We start from the raw sequence: 18,459 nt of genomic DNA, 5'->3' as shown, positions 1-18,459 counted from the left end.
TCTTTCTTTCTCCCTTTTTCTGTCTCCATCAGAAAAGAAAGAAAGAAAGAAAGAGCAATACTACCTTATAAAGTTTTGAGGGTTACAGGTGCTAATGCAAACATGTTTAGTTATCAACTTTGATCCATACTCCCAGCATGGGAAAAGTGATAGAAAGAAGATGGCTCTGAACTCCAGCTCCATTAGCACCCGGAGAGAGAGAGGAGAAAAAGGAGAGGGATATATGGAGGTAGTAATGGTGTCATGAGTGGCTTGGAGGGGAAGAGAGGAAAGGATCAGGAAGAAAAAGGGAGCAATTATATATAAATGTAGACAGATGTAGAGATGATGGTTAGCCCATGTCTACAACCTTAGGGGAACTGCGGTGGCTTGCAGTGGGGAGACTGAAGATTCAGAAGCCTGGTGGTGGGAATGGAGTGGATTTATACCCCTGTTGACATGTAATTTTGTAAATCAATATTAAATCACTAATACAATTTTTAAAAAGTGTTTAGTTATATGAGTGTTTCTCCCCCCACCCCCACCCCCACCCCCACCCCCACCCCCACCCCCACCCTTTCAACCCTGTTTTCCTTCTAATGAAACCTCCCAAAGCCTCCTTATCACAGTGGTGAAGGAGGTAAACAGTTTGACAACAGAAATCCTTGTTCAGGGCAGGCTTTGTGCAAAGAAACTACTATGATTCAAATCAAGCCAAGCCAATGACATAGGGGTGTAAATGACTGGTGGCTTGGAGGAATTATTTTGGGCCAGCAATATAGCTCTCCTGGGCAGTACACCTGCTTGATCCTGCCCCTCACCCAAGCCGGAACATAGTCCCCACTGTACTGAAGGAAGCTTTCATGCTGTGATAGTTTTCTCTTGCTTCATCTACCTCTGTCTCTCGTTATCTGAAAAAGTCTGCCTGAAGAAGTCTGCCTGAAGCTGTGGAGACGTGGTGACAACAACAAAAAACAAACAACCCCCCCCCCCAAAAAAAAAAAGAAAGAAATAAAGAGAAAAAGGGCAATAGTTAACTGACTGGAACTCTCATCCTTCCATCACTTAAACCACGGTTTATACATTTAAAGCAGAATGTGACTGGGGACACACACACACACACATACACACGCACACACACAACCCACATTTAATTAGTAATTACTGGATGCCTAGAGCTAGTTCACCTCTCTTTACAAGTGACCTTTAAGATCTTGCCGACCTTGGTCGTCCTTCCGTTTTAAGCCCTCAGTAGAGAGAACAGTGAGCGGGAAAGACCGAATTTCAGAATGTTTTCATTTGAATAAACTGAAGCCAGTTGCAAACCTCCCATTCATTGCCACTAACTTTGAACTTCTCAGGAGGAGCAAGCAGTCTGGGTTTGGGATAGGACCTAAGTGGGGGCAGGACGCAGGAGCGTTTGGAGGTTCCCCCCCCACCCGGCAACAACCTCGCGCGGCCAGTAGGACCCCCGGAGGGGGCGGAACCGCAGACAACGTTCCTTGCTCTGCTCCCGCCCACCCCCAAACCCGAGTTAGCCCCGGGGTGGGCGGGCTGATCACAGATTAACCGACGGTTTCCGGGAGGCTGGAGAAGCGAACCCGAGGACAGTGCCCCCAGACTGGGTCAGCGACCCGGGCTTTCCGGGCTCCACCAACTGCCTGGAGCGCGCGGCTGGCGCACCCCTACCCCCCCACCTGCGGCCGGCGGGGAGTGTCCCGGGACTGCGGGAGGGGCGCGGGTGTGGGCGGGTCTTGGGAGGCGGGGCGCTCCTGCGCCTGGGCCGCGCCTGGAACCGGCTGGGGAGGGCGGCGGTGGCGGCGGCGGCGGCGGCGGCTGCGGCTGCGGGAGGGGCCCGGGCGGCCGGGTTGAGCGGCGGCCGCAGCTGCGCCAGGACGGCCCGCGGGGGCTCGGGGCCGCGCGCCGGGAACCTCGCGGGGCGGGCGGGCAGGAGCTGCGCCCCGGGGAGGCGGCCCGCGCGCGACGGGACCAGCAGCATGAGCAGCGGCTACAGCAGCCTGGAGGAGGACGCCGAGGACTTCTTCTTCACTGCCAGGACCTCCTTTTTTAGGAGAGCGCCCCAGGGCAAGCCCCGCGCCGGCCAGCAAGTAAGTGGTGCGCGCCCTGGTTCTTGGAGACGGCGGGGTGGGGGGGCGCAGGGCGGCGGGACCCGGGACTCCACGTGTCTCTGCGCGCCGGGCCGGGGCTGCTCGGGGCCAGGGAGGAGGAAGAGACTGCAGAGCGGTGGCCTTTGCCCGCGGGGCTGCGGGAGCTGCGGGGCTGCGGGGGCTGCGGGGCTGCGGGGGCTGAGTGCTTTGACCGTGTGCGTGTGGGCTCCCGCGCCAGGGAGGCAGGAGGGCCGGGAAACTCGGCGCCAGATGGCCCCTGCGGCTTCTTCTTCTTCTTCTTTTTTTTTTTTTTTTTTTGCGAGGGGGGAAGCGGCTGCTCCCCAGAGTCGTCCTGAGAGCTGGGAGGCGTCCCGGGCCATTCCCGGCGCTTCCGCTGCGCCCCAGAAGGGTCGAGGGTCGGGTCCTTGTGCAGGCCCCCTTCTCTTTAGAGCCCTCAGTGATCCGGGGGCCGTGAGTGACTCGGGGCCGGGTGGCCCTGGTGGCCTGGCCGCTCCCGCCTTCCGGGTCCAGGCGCCTCCTGTTGTGGGGAGCTTGGAGCGACCTGCCCGGCCCGGCGACCACAAGCTCCCCCTTAACCTTGGCTGCAGGAGTCAAGGCTGTGAGTTTCCTGCGAAGTCAAGTTTCTAGGTGCCTCCAGTGTCTTTGCAGACTAATTCCGGGGCTAGGTAAACACTCGCGGGAGAGAGCTGAGCCTTAGGCCGGTTTCTTCCTTTTTTGGAGGAAGCACGCCGTGGGAAGCTTGACTTGGGATAAAATGGGAAGGGAACCTGGGTCAGTTTCGTCGACCGTGGCCGTGTGCTTATTTAAAAAGGCTTTTCTAAAACTCAGTGATACTTGGGCTGGACCTCGATGTCTGGCGCTTGAACCCGAAGCCTTCTGGCACCGGGAGCCACACCAGGACGCCCTGCCAAGCCAGCCTTGCTCACATCAGATTAGAGAAGGCGGTAATGGAACAGATTTGTTGCTCTTAAGAAACAACAGGCGCGTACCAAATATTTCTGAGATTTCATCCCGGAGACGAGAAGCAAAAGAAAAATCGTTCAAGCAGGATGATGAGTTATGGGAGGGGTGAGGTTAGAGTAATGCAGCAGGATTTCCTTGCCAGACCCTTTGAGATGACTTAGCCGCTTTCTAAGGTCAGATTTCTTTTTAAGTTTCGGAAGTTTAAATCTTTTCAACCTCTTGACCAGAAGGAGTCAAGTGCCTTTTATTCAATAACAGCAGGTAATCCCGAGTTAAATCCAGATGTGTTTAGTTGTCCTTTCTTTGTTTTTGTAGCTTGCCAATCACATTGAGCTTGGGCGGCTAGAAGAAACCTTAGATGGACAGGTGACCAAAACTATCTCAAAACTTCTCACAATTCTAAGATCTGGGTGCCAGCACAGTGGAATGCTGAAGACTTTTTTTCTGGGGCTTGCTGACTTACAGATAGCTTTTGACTTTTAGCAGTGCCCTCACAATGGACTAAAGCTTATTCTCTCTCCCTTTTATATGGACTCATTTACTAATTTCTCCTCTGTGGCAAACCCCCCCCCCCCCCCCCCCAGTGCTTTAGGACTTTATCAAGTGAACTTTGGTTGGGGGTAGCAAGTGATCTTTTCAGTAGAGTGCATTTTTTTTTCTTTTTTAAAATTTTTTATTTTATTTTATTTTTGAGAGAGATGGAGAGAGAGAGAGAGAGAGAAAGAAACACCAGAGCACTGCTCAGCTCAGGTTTATGGTGGTGTGGGGGATTGAACCTGTGATTTAGGAGCCTCAGGCATGAGTCTGTTTGCATAACCATTATGCTGTCTCCCCCGCCCAGTAGAGTGCATTCTAATGACGTGAGTTTGCCATTGGTGTTGGTTTTTATAAAAAGCTTTACTACATTGGCGTGATTCATTATCTCATTGGCTCTTAGCAACTGAACTTAATCTCGAGCCCTTTTTCCTCCAAGATCTGGAAGTGGGACTAGAAAGAAGTTCTAAACAGGAGTGTGATCAGGGTGTCACATTTTTTTGGCAATTAGCGCTGGTGCTCAGGTGTTCCTTAACATAATAAGAAACCCATGATCTCTTAGGGAATTCCAAGACTTTGGGGGACTGTGAACCAAGAACTGTGTGGGTGAAGATCGAAAAGTATTTTGGCCCTGGTGGTGGCCCACTTGGTTGAGGGTTTCAGCCTCTGGTCCCTACCTGCAGGGGGAAAGCTTTGGGAGTGGTGAAGCAGCACTCCAAATGTCTCTTTTTCTGTTTTATCTCCTTGTATCCTTTTGATTTCTGGCTGTCTTTAAAAAAGTATTATAAATATAAGCCCCCAGTATCACAGCCCCCACAACCTACTATGGCTTTTTTTGGCCTTCCCTTATCTTTTGTGTGTTTCCCTTTCCATTTATGTTACTATTACTCTATGACACTAACTAGAATTTGTCAGATAGTTATAAGGTTTAATCTCCAGAAAAGTTGCTGTTGGGTTCTTCTTCAGGACCAAATTACCCTGGTTGTAATCCAGTGAATATGCTTTAGTGCTTTAAAAAAAAAATCAAACATTTCTGGGTTTATGCACATACAGTGTTTCTGTATTAACTCATTCATTAATCAGTGCAGTATTCATCTAGACATATACTACACTGATAACAATACTTATTTAGCATCTAAAGTTATTCTAGCATTTGATTTTTTAATCTTTTTATTTATTGATAGAGACAGTCAAAAATCAAGAGGGAAGGAGGCGATAGAAAGGAAGAGAAACAGAGACACACCTGCAGCACTGCTTCACCACTAGCAGAGCTTTCCCCCTGCAGGTGGGGACTGGGGGCTCGAACTGGTGTCCTTGCACATTGTAACATGTGCTCATCCAGGTGCACCACCACCTGGCCCCTCTCCTAGCATTAATGTGTATTTTTCAGTATTGTAAGCATCAGAACACCAGGACCAGTTATTTGCTTAAAGAGATTCCTGTTCTGAAGCTTTGATTGCTTGGATATTTCTTCTAAGAACATATGTAAGATGCTGAGTTATATAACTTGTTTGCTAGGTGAAGAAGGTGTTCTAAACTCTGAATTTTAGTTAGTATTTTGGTTTAAGTAAATGACAGTGAATTTGTTAAGATTTGTGAGCTAAGGAAGTGAAACTTGGAACCAATTTAAACCTAAGGTTAATAAACCTTATTTCGTTTTATTATGTTGGTGATTATGAGAAGATAAGCTCTTGTGACCTAAGCATAGAAATGAAATTTATTCTTTCTCTATAGAAGCAGGAAGAGAAGTGTTGCCATAAAGAGTTATTATTGATAATACTGATATGTTCATACACACACACACACTGTACTACCTGATGGAAAGTGTGGTTTCTAGAACTCTTGAAGATATCCAAAGAAAGCAAGATGTTTGTGGTAAATTCAGGATGGGGAGGAAGGAAAGGGTGTGTGAGAAATGTCTTTTTTCTCATGCCAGGCAATTTGTTTCCAACAATAACAGATATCTTAAAGGTATAAAGGAAATGTTATAGTTTTCCTCCATATTTAGTGTTAGTACCTCTTTAAAAAAATTACAGGAAAACCAGTTTGAAGTGGGATGAGCATATGGCCTTTTTCTGGCAAATTTGACAGTCGAGTTTGTTGCTGTACTTCCATGGCCGCTCTCAGTTCCTGAGTGTTGGCCAGTAAAGATTAGTGAATTAATGGGGCAGGTAGTGACACACCTGGTTAAGCACACACATTACAGTGCGCAAGGACTCTGGGGGAAAGCTTCACAAGTGGTGAAGTAGAGCTGCAGGTGTCTCTCTGTTTTTCTCCCTCTCTAATTCTCCCTCCCCTCTCAATTTCTCTGTCTGTACAATTTAAAAAAACAAACAAACAAAAAATCTTAAAAAGAAGATGAGTGGATTAATGAATGCTTTCTTGGTTTGGTTATTTGCTTTTTAGGGTTTTTCAGTGTACCTCACTTTAGGACTGTCTCAAGAACTGTCTGGAACATTAGCCTAAAGAGAGAGAAGACCTCATTATAGCATTCTCAATGAGGGGTGCCATGCTGAAATCCCTTTTCTGACAAAAAAGTAACTTTTTTCTTGTTGCTGCTGCTTAGTTATTAAACTAAACAAAGGATTTATTTATTTGGGAAAAAAAAACACAGAAGCAAGCAAACTGTTTCCAACACTTGTGAAAACTATGGTAATTACCTTTGGTAGGTGGGAAGGTGGGATACAGAACTTTGGGTATAGTGTGGAACTGTACTCTGTAATCTTACAATCTCGTAACCTATTATTAAGCTCACATAAAAAAGGAAGCAAAAATTACTATTTTTTCTTCTTTTTTGTGGGGATGGATGTCTATATATTAGGCATTTTGTTAAAAAATTTGTCCTGTGGTCCTGGAGATGGCTCAGTGGATAGGACATTGGACTCTCAAGCTTGAGGTCCCGAGTTCAATCCCCGGCAGCACATGTACCAGAATGATGTCTGGTTCTTTCTCTGTCTCCTATCTTTCTTATTAATAAATAAAGTCTTAAAAAAAAAACCTGTTTCCCCCCCCCCCCCGTCTTCCTGTCATCTCTTAATTTCTCTCTATCCTATCCAACAACAATAATAACAATGATAAATATAAGGACAACAAAGGGGAAAATGGCCTCCAGGAGCAGTGGATTTGTAGTGCAGGCACCGAGCCCCAGCAATAACCTTGGAGGAAAAAAAAAAAAAAGTCCCTCATCCTGCTTATACATTACAGTGTTCATAAATCATGCTCGTGTGTTGCTTCCAAAAGATCCCCAAACATGGGTATTTCTGTAATTTATAATTCCCCTTTTCTGATTACCCTACAAAATCAAACTACCTATAAGTATGACGGGATGCATTCAGATACCCAGCAATAGAAATAGATTAAATTATCACTCTATTAGAGCATGTCTTATTCCCATTGTTAAGGCGATTACGTTTCTTCCTGTGCCTTTGGTGGCTAATAGGACTAGGGCTGCCACAGGGGAGATAGCTCAATTGGTAGAGCTTAGGACTTGGTATGGCTGAGGCTCTCAGTTCAGTCCTTGGCACTGCATGTACTGGAGCAGTGCTATGGCTTCTTTGTCTCTCATATGAAATAGATCTTTAAAAAAAAAAGGCGACAAACAAAGGCAATATGACAATTTTTTGCTTTACTTATGTATATTTTATTTTATTCTTGGGCCTGGGTACCTGCACTACAGATCCATTGCTCCTGGAAGCCATTTTTTACATTTTATTAGATAGGACGGAAAGAAATTGTGAGAGGAGGGGAAGACAGGGAGTGAGACAGAGAGACACTTATAGACCTGCCTCATGGCTTGTGAAGTGACCATCCCCCCATCCCCCATAAATGGGGAGTGGGGGCTGGAACCATGATCCTTATTCTGGTCCTTGCACTTCTTGCCATGTAGGCTTAACCCGCTGTGCTACCGCCCGGTCCTCAGTACTTTTTTGCTTTAAAAGTAATTAGGGACTATAAAGAACCAAGTGGGAAAAAAAAGCAAATAAACTTCCAATAAAAAAAAAGTAATTAGGGAGTTGGGCGGTAGCGCAGCGAGTTAAGCGCAGGTGGCACAAAGCGGGCTCTAGCCCCCGGCTCCCCACCTGCAGGGGAGTCACTTCACAAGTGGTGAAGCAGGTCTGTAGGTGTCTATCTTTCTCTCCTCCTCTCTGTCTTCCCCTCCTCTCTCCATTTCTCTCTGTCCTATCCAACAGTGACATCAACAATAACTACAACCATAAAACAACAAGGTCAACAAAAGGGAATAAATAAATATTTAAAAAAAGAGTAATTAAAAAATTGGGTGGAGGAGATAGCATAATGGTTATGCAGGGACTCTTATGCCTGAGGCTCCAAACTCCCAGGTTTAATCCTTTGAACCACCATTAGCCAGAGCTGAGCAGTGCTCTGGTTTAAAAAAAAAAATCTTGACATTGTCTTGTGAACCACCCACATTTTTCCAAATGTGAGACTCCTGTAACAGCATCAAGTTTTCCCCAGGGGTTTTATCCTTATTTAAATCCTTCTGTTTGGGTCAGTGCCTTGTTACACACACTAGCAGTAATGAGCTACTATTTTTTTCAGTGTTTCTATTAGAATTTTTGATGATAAATCTTAGGGGGTAAATGCAGAACAGTTTACAACTTCAGAGTTATTTTGGCTATACTAACTCTTTATAGTAACTTTGATTTTTGATATTGAATATAAACATTCCCATCAGCCCTTTGCCTCGTGCATGGTGGTTTCATGCTCTTCATCTCCATGTCTGCCCGTACACACTGTTAATCCATTGGAATGTTGTGTTTGTGTAAACAGGACTCACAGAGGCATACCCCCTTTAACTGAATTTCAAAAGAAAATTAATCACCAGTCTTGTCTGTCCTTATATATGGCCAGTACACTCTACCTATTTCTTCTTTTGGCTAACTTGCAAGATTTTGAATTTTTTGGAAAGCAGTGACACAAGCATTTATGAAAAAGAAAAGCTAAAAATATCTAATAATGTGGTTATTCTTTTTAGAGTTTCTTTGGCAGGCAGTGTATGTCATACTATAAACATTCGTTTTTCTGGAAGAAAAAAAGGAAGCTGACCAAATGCTTTTTTAGTGTGGCCTGATCACCAACTCAGCCCCAAGCATCATCTCTTGCTTACTCCCAGTATTCCACAGAAGTGCCATCTTTTGATAGTCTCTGGTTTGAGGATTGCCTGCCTGCCTGCCTGCCTTTTCTTCTTCTTCTTTTTTTTAAATGTTTATTTATTCCCTTTTGTTGCTCTCTTCCTTTACTTTTATAAAGATTTACTAATGAGAAAGAAAGATAAAGGGAGAAAAAATAAAACAAAAACAGAAAATCTTGACTCTACTCTATGCAGATAGTACTTCCGGGACTGCTCTGATGCAACTCTTAATTTTTCATTATTTAAGACAGACTTACTTATTCATTAATAAGAGAGAGGGAATGGGAACCAGTGCATAACTCTGACATATGCAGAGTGCCAGAAGATTGAACTCAGGGCTTCATGCTTGTGAGTCCAGCAATTTTAACCTTTCTCTCTCTCTCTCTTTCTTTCTTTTTTTTTTTTTTTTGCCTCCAGGCTTGTCTTTGGGACTCAGTGCCTGTACTATGAATCCACTGCTTCTGGAAGCTGTTTTTTCCCTTTTGTTGCCCTTGTTTATCGTTGTTATTAGTGCTGTTATTGTTGTTGGATAGAACAGAGAAATGGAGAGAGGAGGGAAAGACAGAGAAGGGGAGAGAAGATAGACACCTGCAGACCTGCTTCACCGCTTGTGAGGTGACCCCCCTGCAGGAGGGCCGCGGGGGTGGGGGGGCTCGAACCGGGATCCTTAAAGATGGCTGGTCCTTGCTCTTCTTGCTATGTGTGCTTAACCTGCTCGGCCCCCAACTTTTATCTTTTAAAAAATATTTATTTATTTATTTTCCCTTTTGTTGACCTTGTTGTTTTATTGTTGTAGTTATTGTTGATGTCATTGTTGGATAGGACAGAGAGGAAATGGAGAGAGGAGGGGAAGACAGAGAGGGGGAGAGAAAGATAGACACCTGCAGACCTGCTTCACTGCCTGTGAAGCGACTCTCCTGCAGGTGGGGAGCCGGAGGCTCGAACCAGGATCCTTGCTCCGGTCTTTGCACCATGTGTGCTTAACCTGCCGCGCTACCACCCGACTCCCCACTTTTATCTTTTTGAATTTTCTTTCTTTTTTAAGTATTTATTTCTTATTATTATCTTTATTTATTGGTTAGAGCCATCCAGAAATCGAGAGGGGAGGGGGAGAGACAGACACCTGCAACACTGCTTCACCACTCATGAAACTTCCTCCCTGCAGGAGACCAGAGGGTTGAACCTGGATCCTTGTGCATTGTAACATGTGCTCAGTAAGGTGCTCCATCACCCAGCCCCCCAACACTTTTATCTATTGTACCACCTCCAAGGTTGCACTAATGCAACTTTAAAATAATGACATGTAATTAGGACTAGTCATATTAGTCTTCTCTGAGGATCCAAGTTTCTGTTTTATTTTTTTTTTATTTTTTATTAGGTAGGGCAGAGGGAAATTGAGAGAAGAGCAAGAGAGAAAGATAGACACTTGCCGACCTGCTTCACCACTTGTGAAATGTCCCCCTACAGTTGGGGAGCAGGGGCTCTGACTGAGGTTCATGGTGCTTGGTAATAAGTGTGCTTAACCCAGTGTACTACTCCCCAACCCCCCCAAGTTATTCTTCATCGCTAAAGTTTGACTTAAAAATGTTTCCTCCAGTTCTCACATGTCAAGTTATATGTCACTGTCTCAGATAGGTCTTCGTGAACTAACAGTTTTAAGTAAGTATCTCTCCCGTCTTATAAAGTTCCCTGTCTTTTCTCTTGATAGCAAAATTTATCATTTGCTACGTTTGTTTTATGAAAATGGAGCCTACCATTTTAATTAGCACATAAATCCCTGTCACTAGGTACTTGCACAGATGACAGTCTACTCATTTTGGATATATGTGCCAGTACATGGTACTGGTAGTTTTATATTTATTTACTTTTTGCCTCCAGGGTTATCACTGGGGCTCAGTGCTGACACTAAGAATCCACTGCTCCTGGTGGCCATCTTTTTTCTCTTTTTTTCTTTTTTTCCCCCATTTTATTGGATAGGACAAAGAGACATTGAGAGGGGAGGGAGAGAGAAAGATAAGACACCTGAAGACCTGCTTTATCACTTGTGAAGTGATGAACACCTTCAAGTATATAAAATGCAGGCCTAGGAGGTGTTGCAGTGAATAAAGTGTGGGGCTCTTAGATATGAGGTTCTGAGTTCAGTCCCTGACATCCCATGCGCCAGAGTGATGTTCTGGTTCTCTCTCTCTCTCTTCTTTGTCATTAATATCTCTATCGTGAACACATCTTTTTTTTTTTTTTTAATTTTTTTTTTTTTTTTTTTCTTGCCTGGTAGAGTGGACGCATTGCCAGGCTTGAGGACCAGGGTTCAAAGCCCCAGTCTGCACCTATGGAGGGAAGCTTCGTGAGTGGGGGGCAGTGCTGCTGGCATCTTTGTCTCATTATTTTCTATTTTTACACACACACACACACACACACACACACACACACACACACAGAGTGAGGGAAAGAGATGTTGGTTGACTTGACACAAGGAGAAGGAGGGAGAGAGAGAGAGGAGAGGAGAGGAGAAGAGAGAGGAGAGAGAGAGGGGAGAGAGAGGAGAGAGGAGAAAGAGAGAGAGGAGAGGAGAGAGAGGGGGGGAGAGAGAGAGGAGAGAGGAGAAAGAGAGAGGAGAGAGGGGAGAGAGAAAGGAGAGGAGAGAGGAGAGAGAGAAAGGAGAGAGAGAGGAGAGAGAGGAGAAGAGAGGGGAGGAGAGGAGAGAGAGAGGAGAGAAAGAGAAGAGAGAGAGAAAGGAGACAGAGGAGAGAGAGATAGAGGAGAGGAGAGAGAGGCGAGAGGAGAGAGGAGAGGAGAGAGGAGAGAGAGAAAGGAGAGAGAGAGGAGAGGAGAAAGAGGAGAGAGAGAGGAGAGAGAGAAAGGAGAGAGAGAGGAGAGAGAGAGGAGAGGAGAAAGGAGACAGAGGAGAGAGAGATAGAGGAGAGGAGAGAGAGAAAAAGGAGAGAGAGGAGAGGGGAGAGAGAGAGAGAGAGAGAAAGGGAGAAAGGGAGAAGCCAGTGCCCCAGTAGACTGACTACATGCACCATCAGGGACTGAACTGGGAACTCCAGGCATGAAAGTCCGGCACTCTATCCTTTGAGCCATTTCCCCACCTTCAGCATTTTACATTCTTTTTTTTTTCTTTTTTTTAAAAATTTTTTATTAAAGAAAGGATTAATTAACAAAACCATAGGGTAGGAGGGGTACAACTCCACACAATTCCCACCACCCAATTTCCTTAACCCACCCCCTCCCATGATAGCTTTCCCATTCTGTAGCCCTCTGGGAGCATGGACCCAGGGTCATTGAGGGTTGCAGAAGGTAGAAGGTCTGGCTTCTGTAATTGCTTCCCCGCTGAACATGGGCGTTGACTGGTCGGTCCATACTCCCAGTCTGCCTCTCTCTTTCCCTAGTAAGGTGTGTCTCTGGGGAAGCTGAGCTCCAGGACACATTGGTGGGGTCTTCAATCCAGGGAAGCCTGGTCAGCATCCTGGTGGCATCTGGAACCTGGTGATTGAAAAGAGAGTTAACATATGAAGCCAAACAAATTGTTGAGCAACACATGACAATAATTAAAAAAAAAACATTGGTAGCACAATTGGGGGGAAACAGCTTAACTGGTTCAGCACTGGACTTGCATGCCTGAGGTTTCTGGTTTGATCATGATACCAGAGTGGTGCTCTGACCTCCATCCAGCCATCTGTCCACTCACCCACTTACTTACCCACCCATCCACCCACCATGGGTAGGGTCTGCCTGCCTGCCTATCTATCTCTATCCTTCCCTCTCCCCCTCCCCTCGCCCTTCCCCCTCTCCCCCTCCCCTCCCCTCCTCCTCTCCCCCTCCTGCTCTCTTTCCTCTTCCTTCTCTCCCCCTCCCCCCTCCTCTCTTTCCTTCTCCTTCCCTCCCTCTACCCCTCTTTCCTCTCCTTTCCTCCCCTTTCCTCCCTCCATCTCTATCTCATGGCCTCATCTGAAACTCATATGTAACAAAGTAAGTCTTTTTTTTTTTTTCTTCACCAGAGCTCAGCTCTGGTTTATGGTGGTGCAGGGGATTGAACCTGAGACTTTGGAGCCCCAGGCATGAAAGTCTTGTTTGCATAACCATTATGCTATCTACCCCTACCCTTAATATTGATACTGAAAGCATGTTTGAATTACATTAATTTTTATTTAAACTTTATCATGTATTGCTACGACTGCCTGTTTATTTTTTAATGTGATTGAAAAAATTAAAATTACATGTTTTTCTTTTTTCTTTAAAGATTTTATTTATTAATGAGAAAGATAGAAATGAGAGAAAGAACCAGACATCACTGTGGTACATGTGCTGCTGGGGGATTGAACTCAGGATGTCATGCTTGAAAGTCAGTGCTTGGGAGTCGGGCTGTAGCTCAGCAGGTTAAGTGCAGGTGGCACAAAGCCCAAGGACTGACATAAGGATCCCGGTTCCAGCCCTGGCTCCCCACCTGCTGGGGAGTCGCTTCACAGGTCTGCAGGTGTCTTTCTCTCCTCTCTGCAGGTGTCTCTTTCTCTCCCCCTCTCTGTCTTCCCCATCTCTCTCCATTTCTCTCTGTCCTATCCAACAACAACGACGACATCAATAACTACAACAATAAAACAACAAGGGCAACAAAAGGGAATAAATAAATAAATATAAAATTAAATTAAAAATTAAAAAAAAATTAAAAAAAAAAAGAAAGTCAGTGCTTTATCCACTGTGCCACCTTCCTGGCCACACTTGTTTTTTCTGTTGGACAATGCTCCATGTTCAAAGGACAGCTGCTAGCTCTGACAGGGGTTTGAATTTCCATTTTGTGCATGGCTTGCTGGTTGGCTGGGGTGTGTTTGTGGGTGTAGCAGATCTTCTGGGAAGACTTTCTTTGTGAAGGGGAACTTGCTCTATACTGTTGGGAAGTTTCTTCTCAGCTTGTCATGGGTCATTCTCTAGCATTTTGGGGTTGTGAAACTTCAGTGTGGAGGAACTTCCCTTTTTCCATATATGAATTAGTAGGATAAAACACTCCTAGTGGCATTTTAACTTCAGTTCTGTCTTCATGTACAGAGAAGAGAGCCCATGATTTCATAGAATATTATAGTGGCAAGAGTAATACATATTTTATGGGTCGTAATTGCTAACTGCTGCTACATGATTCAGTCAACTGAGAATAATTTACTAATTATATATTGCTGTGCTCAATTCTTTTTTCCAGACGTTAAACAAAGTAAGATAATTGGAGGAGGAAAAAAAAAAGGATGAATGTGGGAATTAGAAGTGAGAATAGATTTAGAAGATCTTGGATTTAAGAGATTTAAAATGTAATCAGCAAAGTGTTTTCATGAAATGAATGTAGGTTATGTAGGTTAGACAAAGTGTGTCTCTCTGTGTAGACTGTGAGGGCAGTTTTCTAAATTTGTTTTCCAAGCATTTATGGAACACACATAATGTGCCAGACCTGAACAAAAATGAGAAAAAGTTAATTCTCATAAGCTTGTCATGTTTTTTGGAAGGACTTGATTTCAACTTTGGGTTTTATGAGCAGCTAGAAAAGTACGCTCTTAATTTTTTAAAAAAGATAATTTATTCATGAGAAAGATGGAGGGAGAGAGAAACCCCAGAGCATCTCTTTGGCACATGCAATGCCAAGGATTAAACTTGGAACCTCATGCTTGAGAGTCCAGTGCACTTCATTTTTATCCCTTCAGATCACTCCTAAACTCTGGTTTAAAGTGGTGGTGGTGGTGGGGATTAAACCTGGAACTTCAGATCCTCAAGCATGAGAGTTTTGTGCATAACCATTAAGCTGTCTCCCCAATTCTCGTCTATTTTATTATTGTTTTTTAGGACAAGAGTGCTATAAAACCACATTATAACATTTAGGAGGGGGGATTGGCCCACTTTCTTACTATTCCTAGTCCAAATACTATACCAAGGATTGTTTCCCCTTTTTGGGATGTTTTACATGTGTATAATCATACTGAACGAGATACTTAAATGTTGTGTAAGACACACATAATCATTAACATTTTCTCTGCTAGCCATTTTGAAGTGTATACTTCAGTAGTTTACATTGTTGTGCAACCAATCTCCAGAATTTTTTAATCTTGGAGCTGAGGTTCTGTACTCATTAAACAATGATTCCACATAATTTCCTCTTCCCAGCTCCTGGCAAATTTCATTTTACTTTGTTGTAATAAACTTGACTGTTTTAGATTTATCTTATGACGGAAGTCAGAGAGATTATTTTTTATTTTTTTATATATTTATTCCCTTTTGTTGCCCTTTTTATTGTTATGGTTATTATTGTTGTTGTTATTGATGTCACTGTTGATAGGACAGAGAGAAATGGAGAGAGGAGGGGAAGACAGAGGGGGAGGGAAAGATAGACACCTGCAGACCTGCTTCACCACATGTGAGGCGACCCCCCCTACAGGTGGGGAGCTGGGGGCTTGAACCCTGATCCCTATCCCATGGCTTAGGGCCATGTGTGTTCAACCTGCAGTGCTATTGCCTCAGGCCCCCCCCCCATTTTTAATTTTTGAGGACTACTATACTGACAAATGTGAATCCTGCTATTTGCATGATTTTAACTTTTATGTGATGTCTACCTTATATTACTTTGAATAGACATCACTATTTAAATATTGCAAAACTTGGATTTTTAAAAATAAATATTTATTTATTTTCCCTTTTGTTGCCCTTGTTTTATTGTTGTAGTTATTGTTGTTCTTGATGTTGTCATTGTTGGATAGGACAGAGAGAAATGGAGAGAGGAAGGGAAGACAGAGGGGGAGAGAAAGACAGACACCTGCACACCTGCTTCACCGCCTGTGAAGCGACTCCCCTGCTGGTGGGGAGTCGTTATGCCGGTCCTTGCACTTTGCGCCACCTGCGCTTAACCCGCTGCGCTACCACCCGACTCCCAACTTGGATGTTTCTTATTTTTTCTTATAACACTGTACTGAACATCTTGAGCAAAACATTTTTTCCAGCATGGATTTTTTTTTATTATAAAATCCTCTTTATTTTGAATGATGGTGAGATGACAAATTTTAATGTAAAATTAACAAGATTAATTTAAGAATTCCCAAAGAAGATGAGGAAAACAGTTGTAATTTTTGTTTGTTTGTTTTGTTTTGTTTGTTTGCTTGCTTTCTTTCCCAAGGGCACACTAGATGATGCTGATGACCCTAGTACCAGCATTGGAGCCAGTCACTACAAGGCATGGATTAATTTTCTTTTAAATAATTAAAAAAATATATTTATTCATTTTTGTTGTCCTTGTGGTTTTATTGTTTTAGTTATTGTTGGTGTTGTTATTGATGTTGTCTTTGTTGGATAGGACAGAAATGGAGAGAGGAGGGGAAGACAGAGAGGGGGAGAGAAAGACACCTGCAGACCTGCTTCACCGCCTGTGAAGCAACGGCCCTGCAGGTGGGGAGCCGGGCATCGAACCGGGATCCTTACGCCGGTCCTTGCGCTTTGGGCCACCTGCGCTTAACCCGCTGCACTACAGCCCGACTCCCCATGGATTAATTTTTTTAGGATGTACAAAATGGAATTTTACTGAGCATGAGGATGTGATCATTTTTTATGGCTCTTATTACATTGCTGATTTATAGTCATATTAAAATCAGGGTTTTTTGTTTTAAAGATTTTATTTATTTTTCCTTTTGTTGGCCTTGTTTTATTGTTGTAGTTATTATTGTTGTTGTCATTGTTGGATAGGACAGAGAGAAATGGAGAGAGGAGAGGAAGACAGAGAGGGAGAGAAAGATAGACACCTGCAGATCAGCTTCACCACTTGTGAAGAGACTCCCCTCAGGTGGGTTGTCGGGGGCTCGAACTGGGATCCTTAGGCTGGTCCTTGTGCTTCGCAAAACATGGGCTTAACCCACTGCTCTACCGCCCGACTCTCTAAAATCAATTTTATTGTACCTGTAGGCTTACTGGCTGTAGACATATGGTACTAGAGGACTTCATTCCTTAAAGCACATCATTGGTATTTAAATAAAAATTTTAAAGAGTTTATTTATTAATGAGAAAGATAGAAGGAGAGAGAGGGAGAGAGAACCAGCTATCACTCTGGTGCATGTGCTTCTGGGGATTGAACTTGGTACCTCATGCTTGAGAATCCAGTGCTTTACCTACTGTGCCACCTCCTGGACTGCGGTATTTAAATAATTTGTATTGTATTTTTATTTAAAAATTTTTTTTTTAACCAGAGTTCTGGTTTTTGGTGGTGCGGGGGATTGAACTTGGGCCTTCCAGAGCCTCAGGCATGAGACTCTTTGCATAACCATTGTGCTATCTATCCCTGCCCATAGTTTGTCTTCTTTTAACAGTGATTTTACTAATTTTCCTGATGGTGGATTTTGCTGTTGGTTGTAAGCATTGTTCATTCACAGCTTTTGACCATATATGTCTGGTTGGTGGAAATCTTGAGAGCACTATTCTTGAACCTTGTGCATATTAGCTGGGTGAATGGTTCCTCTTTTTTATTTTATTATTTTTTTATTTAGCTGAACCTAAGGTTATTTCTTGACTTACTCCATACCAAAGGAAACATAACATATTTTATTATTTTGAAGTACTTTAGCATGTGTTTTAGACTGATATCACTGACACTCGGAGCACAAAATACTTGTTAATTTAATGATTATAGCACAGGAAAGGCATTGCTAACACAATATTATTACCCATTTGTAGAATTGGGGGAGGGGTTTGTGTTGCCTTCTCTCTTCCTTTCTATCTCTTTTTAAATTACCTTTATTGGATAGAGACAACCAGAAGTTGAGAGGGAAGAGGGTGATAGAGAGGGAAAGAGAGACACCTGCAGCACTGTTTTCACCACTCGCAAAGCTTTCCCCCTACAGGTGGGGATCTGGGTCTTGAACCAGGGTCCTTGCATATTATAACATGTGTGCTCCACCGCGTACATCACCACCCGGCACCCTTTCTTCTCTCTTTTTTTTCCCCTCACTCTAAATAATTTAATTTGTGTATGTATTGAAGATTTATTTGAGTATAGATGTTTCATAAAAAGAAACTTTTGCATATGCCAAGAAGCATACATGCGAAGGTTATATATTTTAGAGATGAGCAATCACTCAAAACTACAGATCTGGAGAAATTACAGTTGATTACAAAACAGACTTTCATAGCATGCCAGAGACTTTGAGGTCCCCAGTTCAATCTCTGGGGCCACCAGTGCTCTACTACACAACAAAGAAACAAACAAATAAAAATCCCAGCTACATAAATAAACAAAAACCTTACTGTGAGAAGATTATATATTTTCCTTATTGCACTATGATCCCAATACTTTTTTTTTTTTTTTGCCTCCAGGGTTATTGCTGGGGTTCAGTGCCTGCACCATGAATCCACTGCTCCTGGAGGCCATCCCCCCCCCCCCACCTTTGTTGCCCTTGTTGTAGCCTTGTTGTGGCCTGTCTTCTTAACTATGTGAAAAAGGGAAAGACTGGAAGTGCCTGTTGACCTTTTGAATTTCAGTAAATTGAGTGCAAGTTTCCTAACCACTAGGTAGAATTCTGGAGAAGCTAAGTTATATAGATTGGTCAGGTTTTGGAAAAAAGGATGTTAGTACAAACACCAAAAGACTCACTTACCAGTGAGAATTTCTGTGTTTACTTAGAAGTTTAAAATGAGCTGAAACCTGACTTCACAGTGTAAGGTTTGCCTCTGTAGAAAATTAGTTGCTTA

The 18,459-nt window shown here is 43.7% G+C and overlaps 1 protein-coding gene across 1 annotated transcript in view; it reads left to right on the top strand.

The window, feature by feature from the left end:
* The first annotated feature begins 1,576 nt into the window (after window positions 1–1,576).
* The window catches only part of RASSF3 (Ras association domain family member 3), a 99,501-nt gene continuing 82,618 nt past the window's right edge, over window positions 1,577–18,459 (top strand). The window contains exon 1 of the mRNA XM_007516860.3: window positions 1,577–2,087. Within this exon, the coding sequence (XP_007516922.1) occupies window positions 1,977–2,087 (111 nt within the window). The 5' untranslated portion in view covers window positions 1,577–1,976. The remainder of the gene's footprint in view (window positions 2,088–18,459) is intronic.

This window comes from Erinaceus europaeus, chromosome 7, assembly GCF_950295315.1.
Source record: "Erinaceus europaeus chromosome 7, mEriEur2.1, whole genome shotgun sequence".
NCBI lineage: Eukaryota > Metazoa > Chordata > Mammalia > Eulipotyphla > Erinaceidae > Erinaceus > Erinaceus europaeus.
This window is presented reverse-complemented; position numbering and strand designations above follow the sequence as displayed.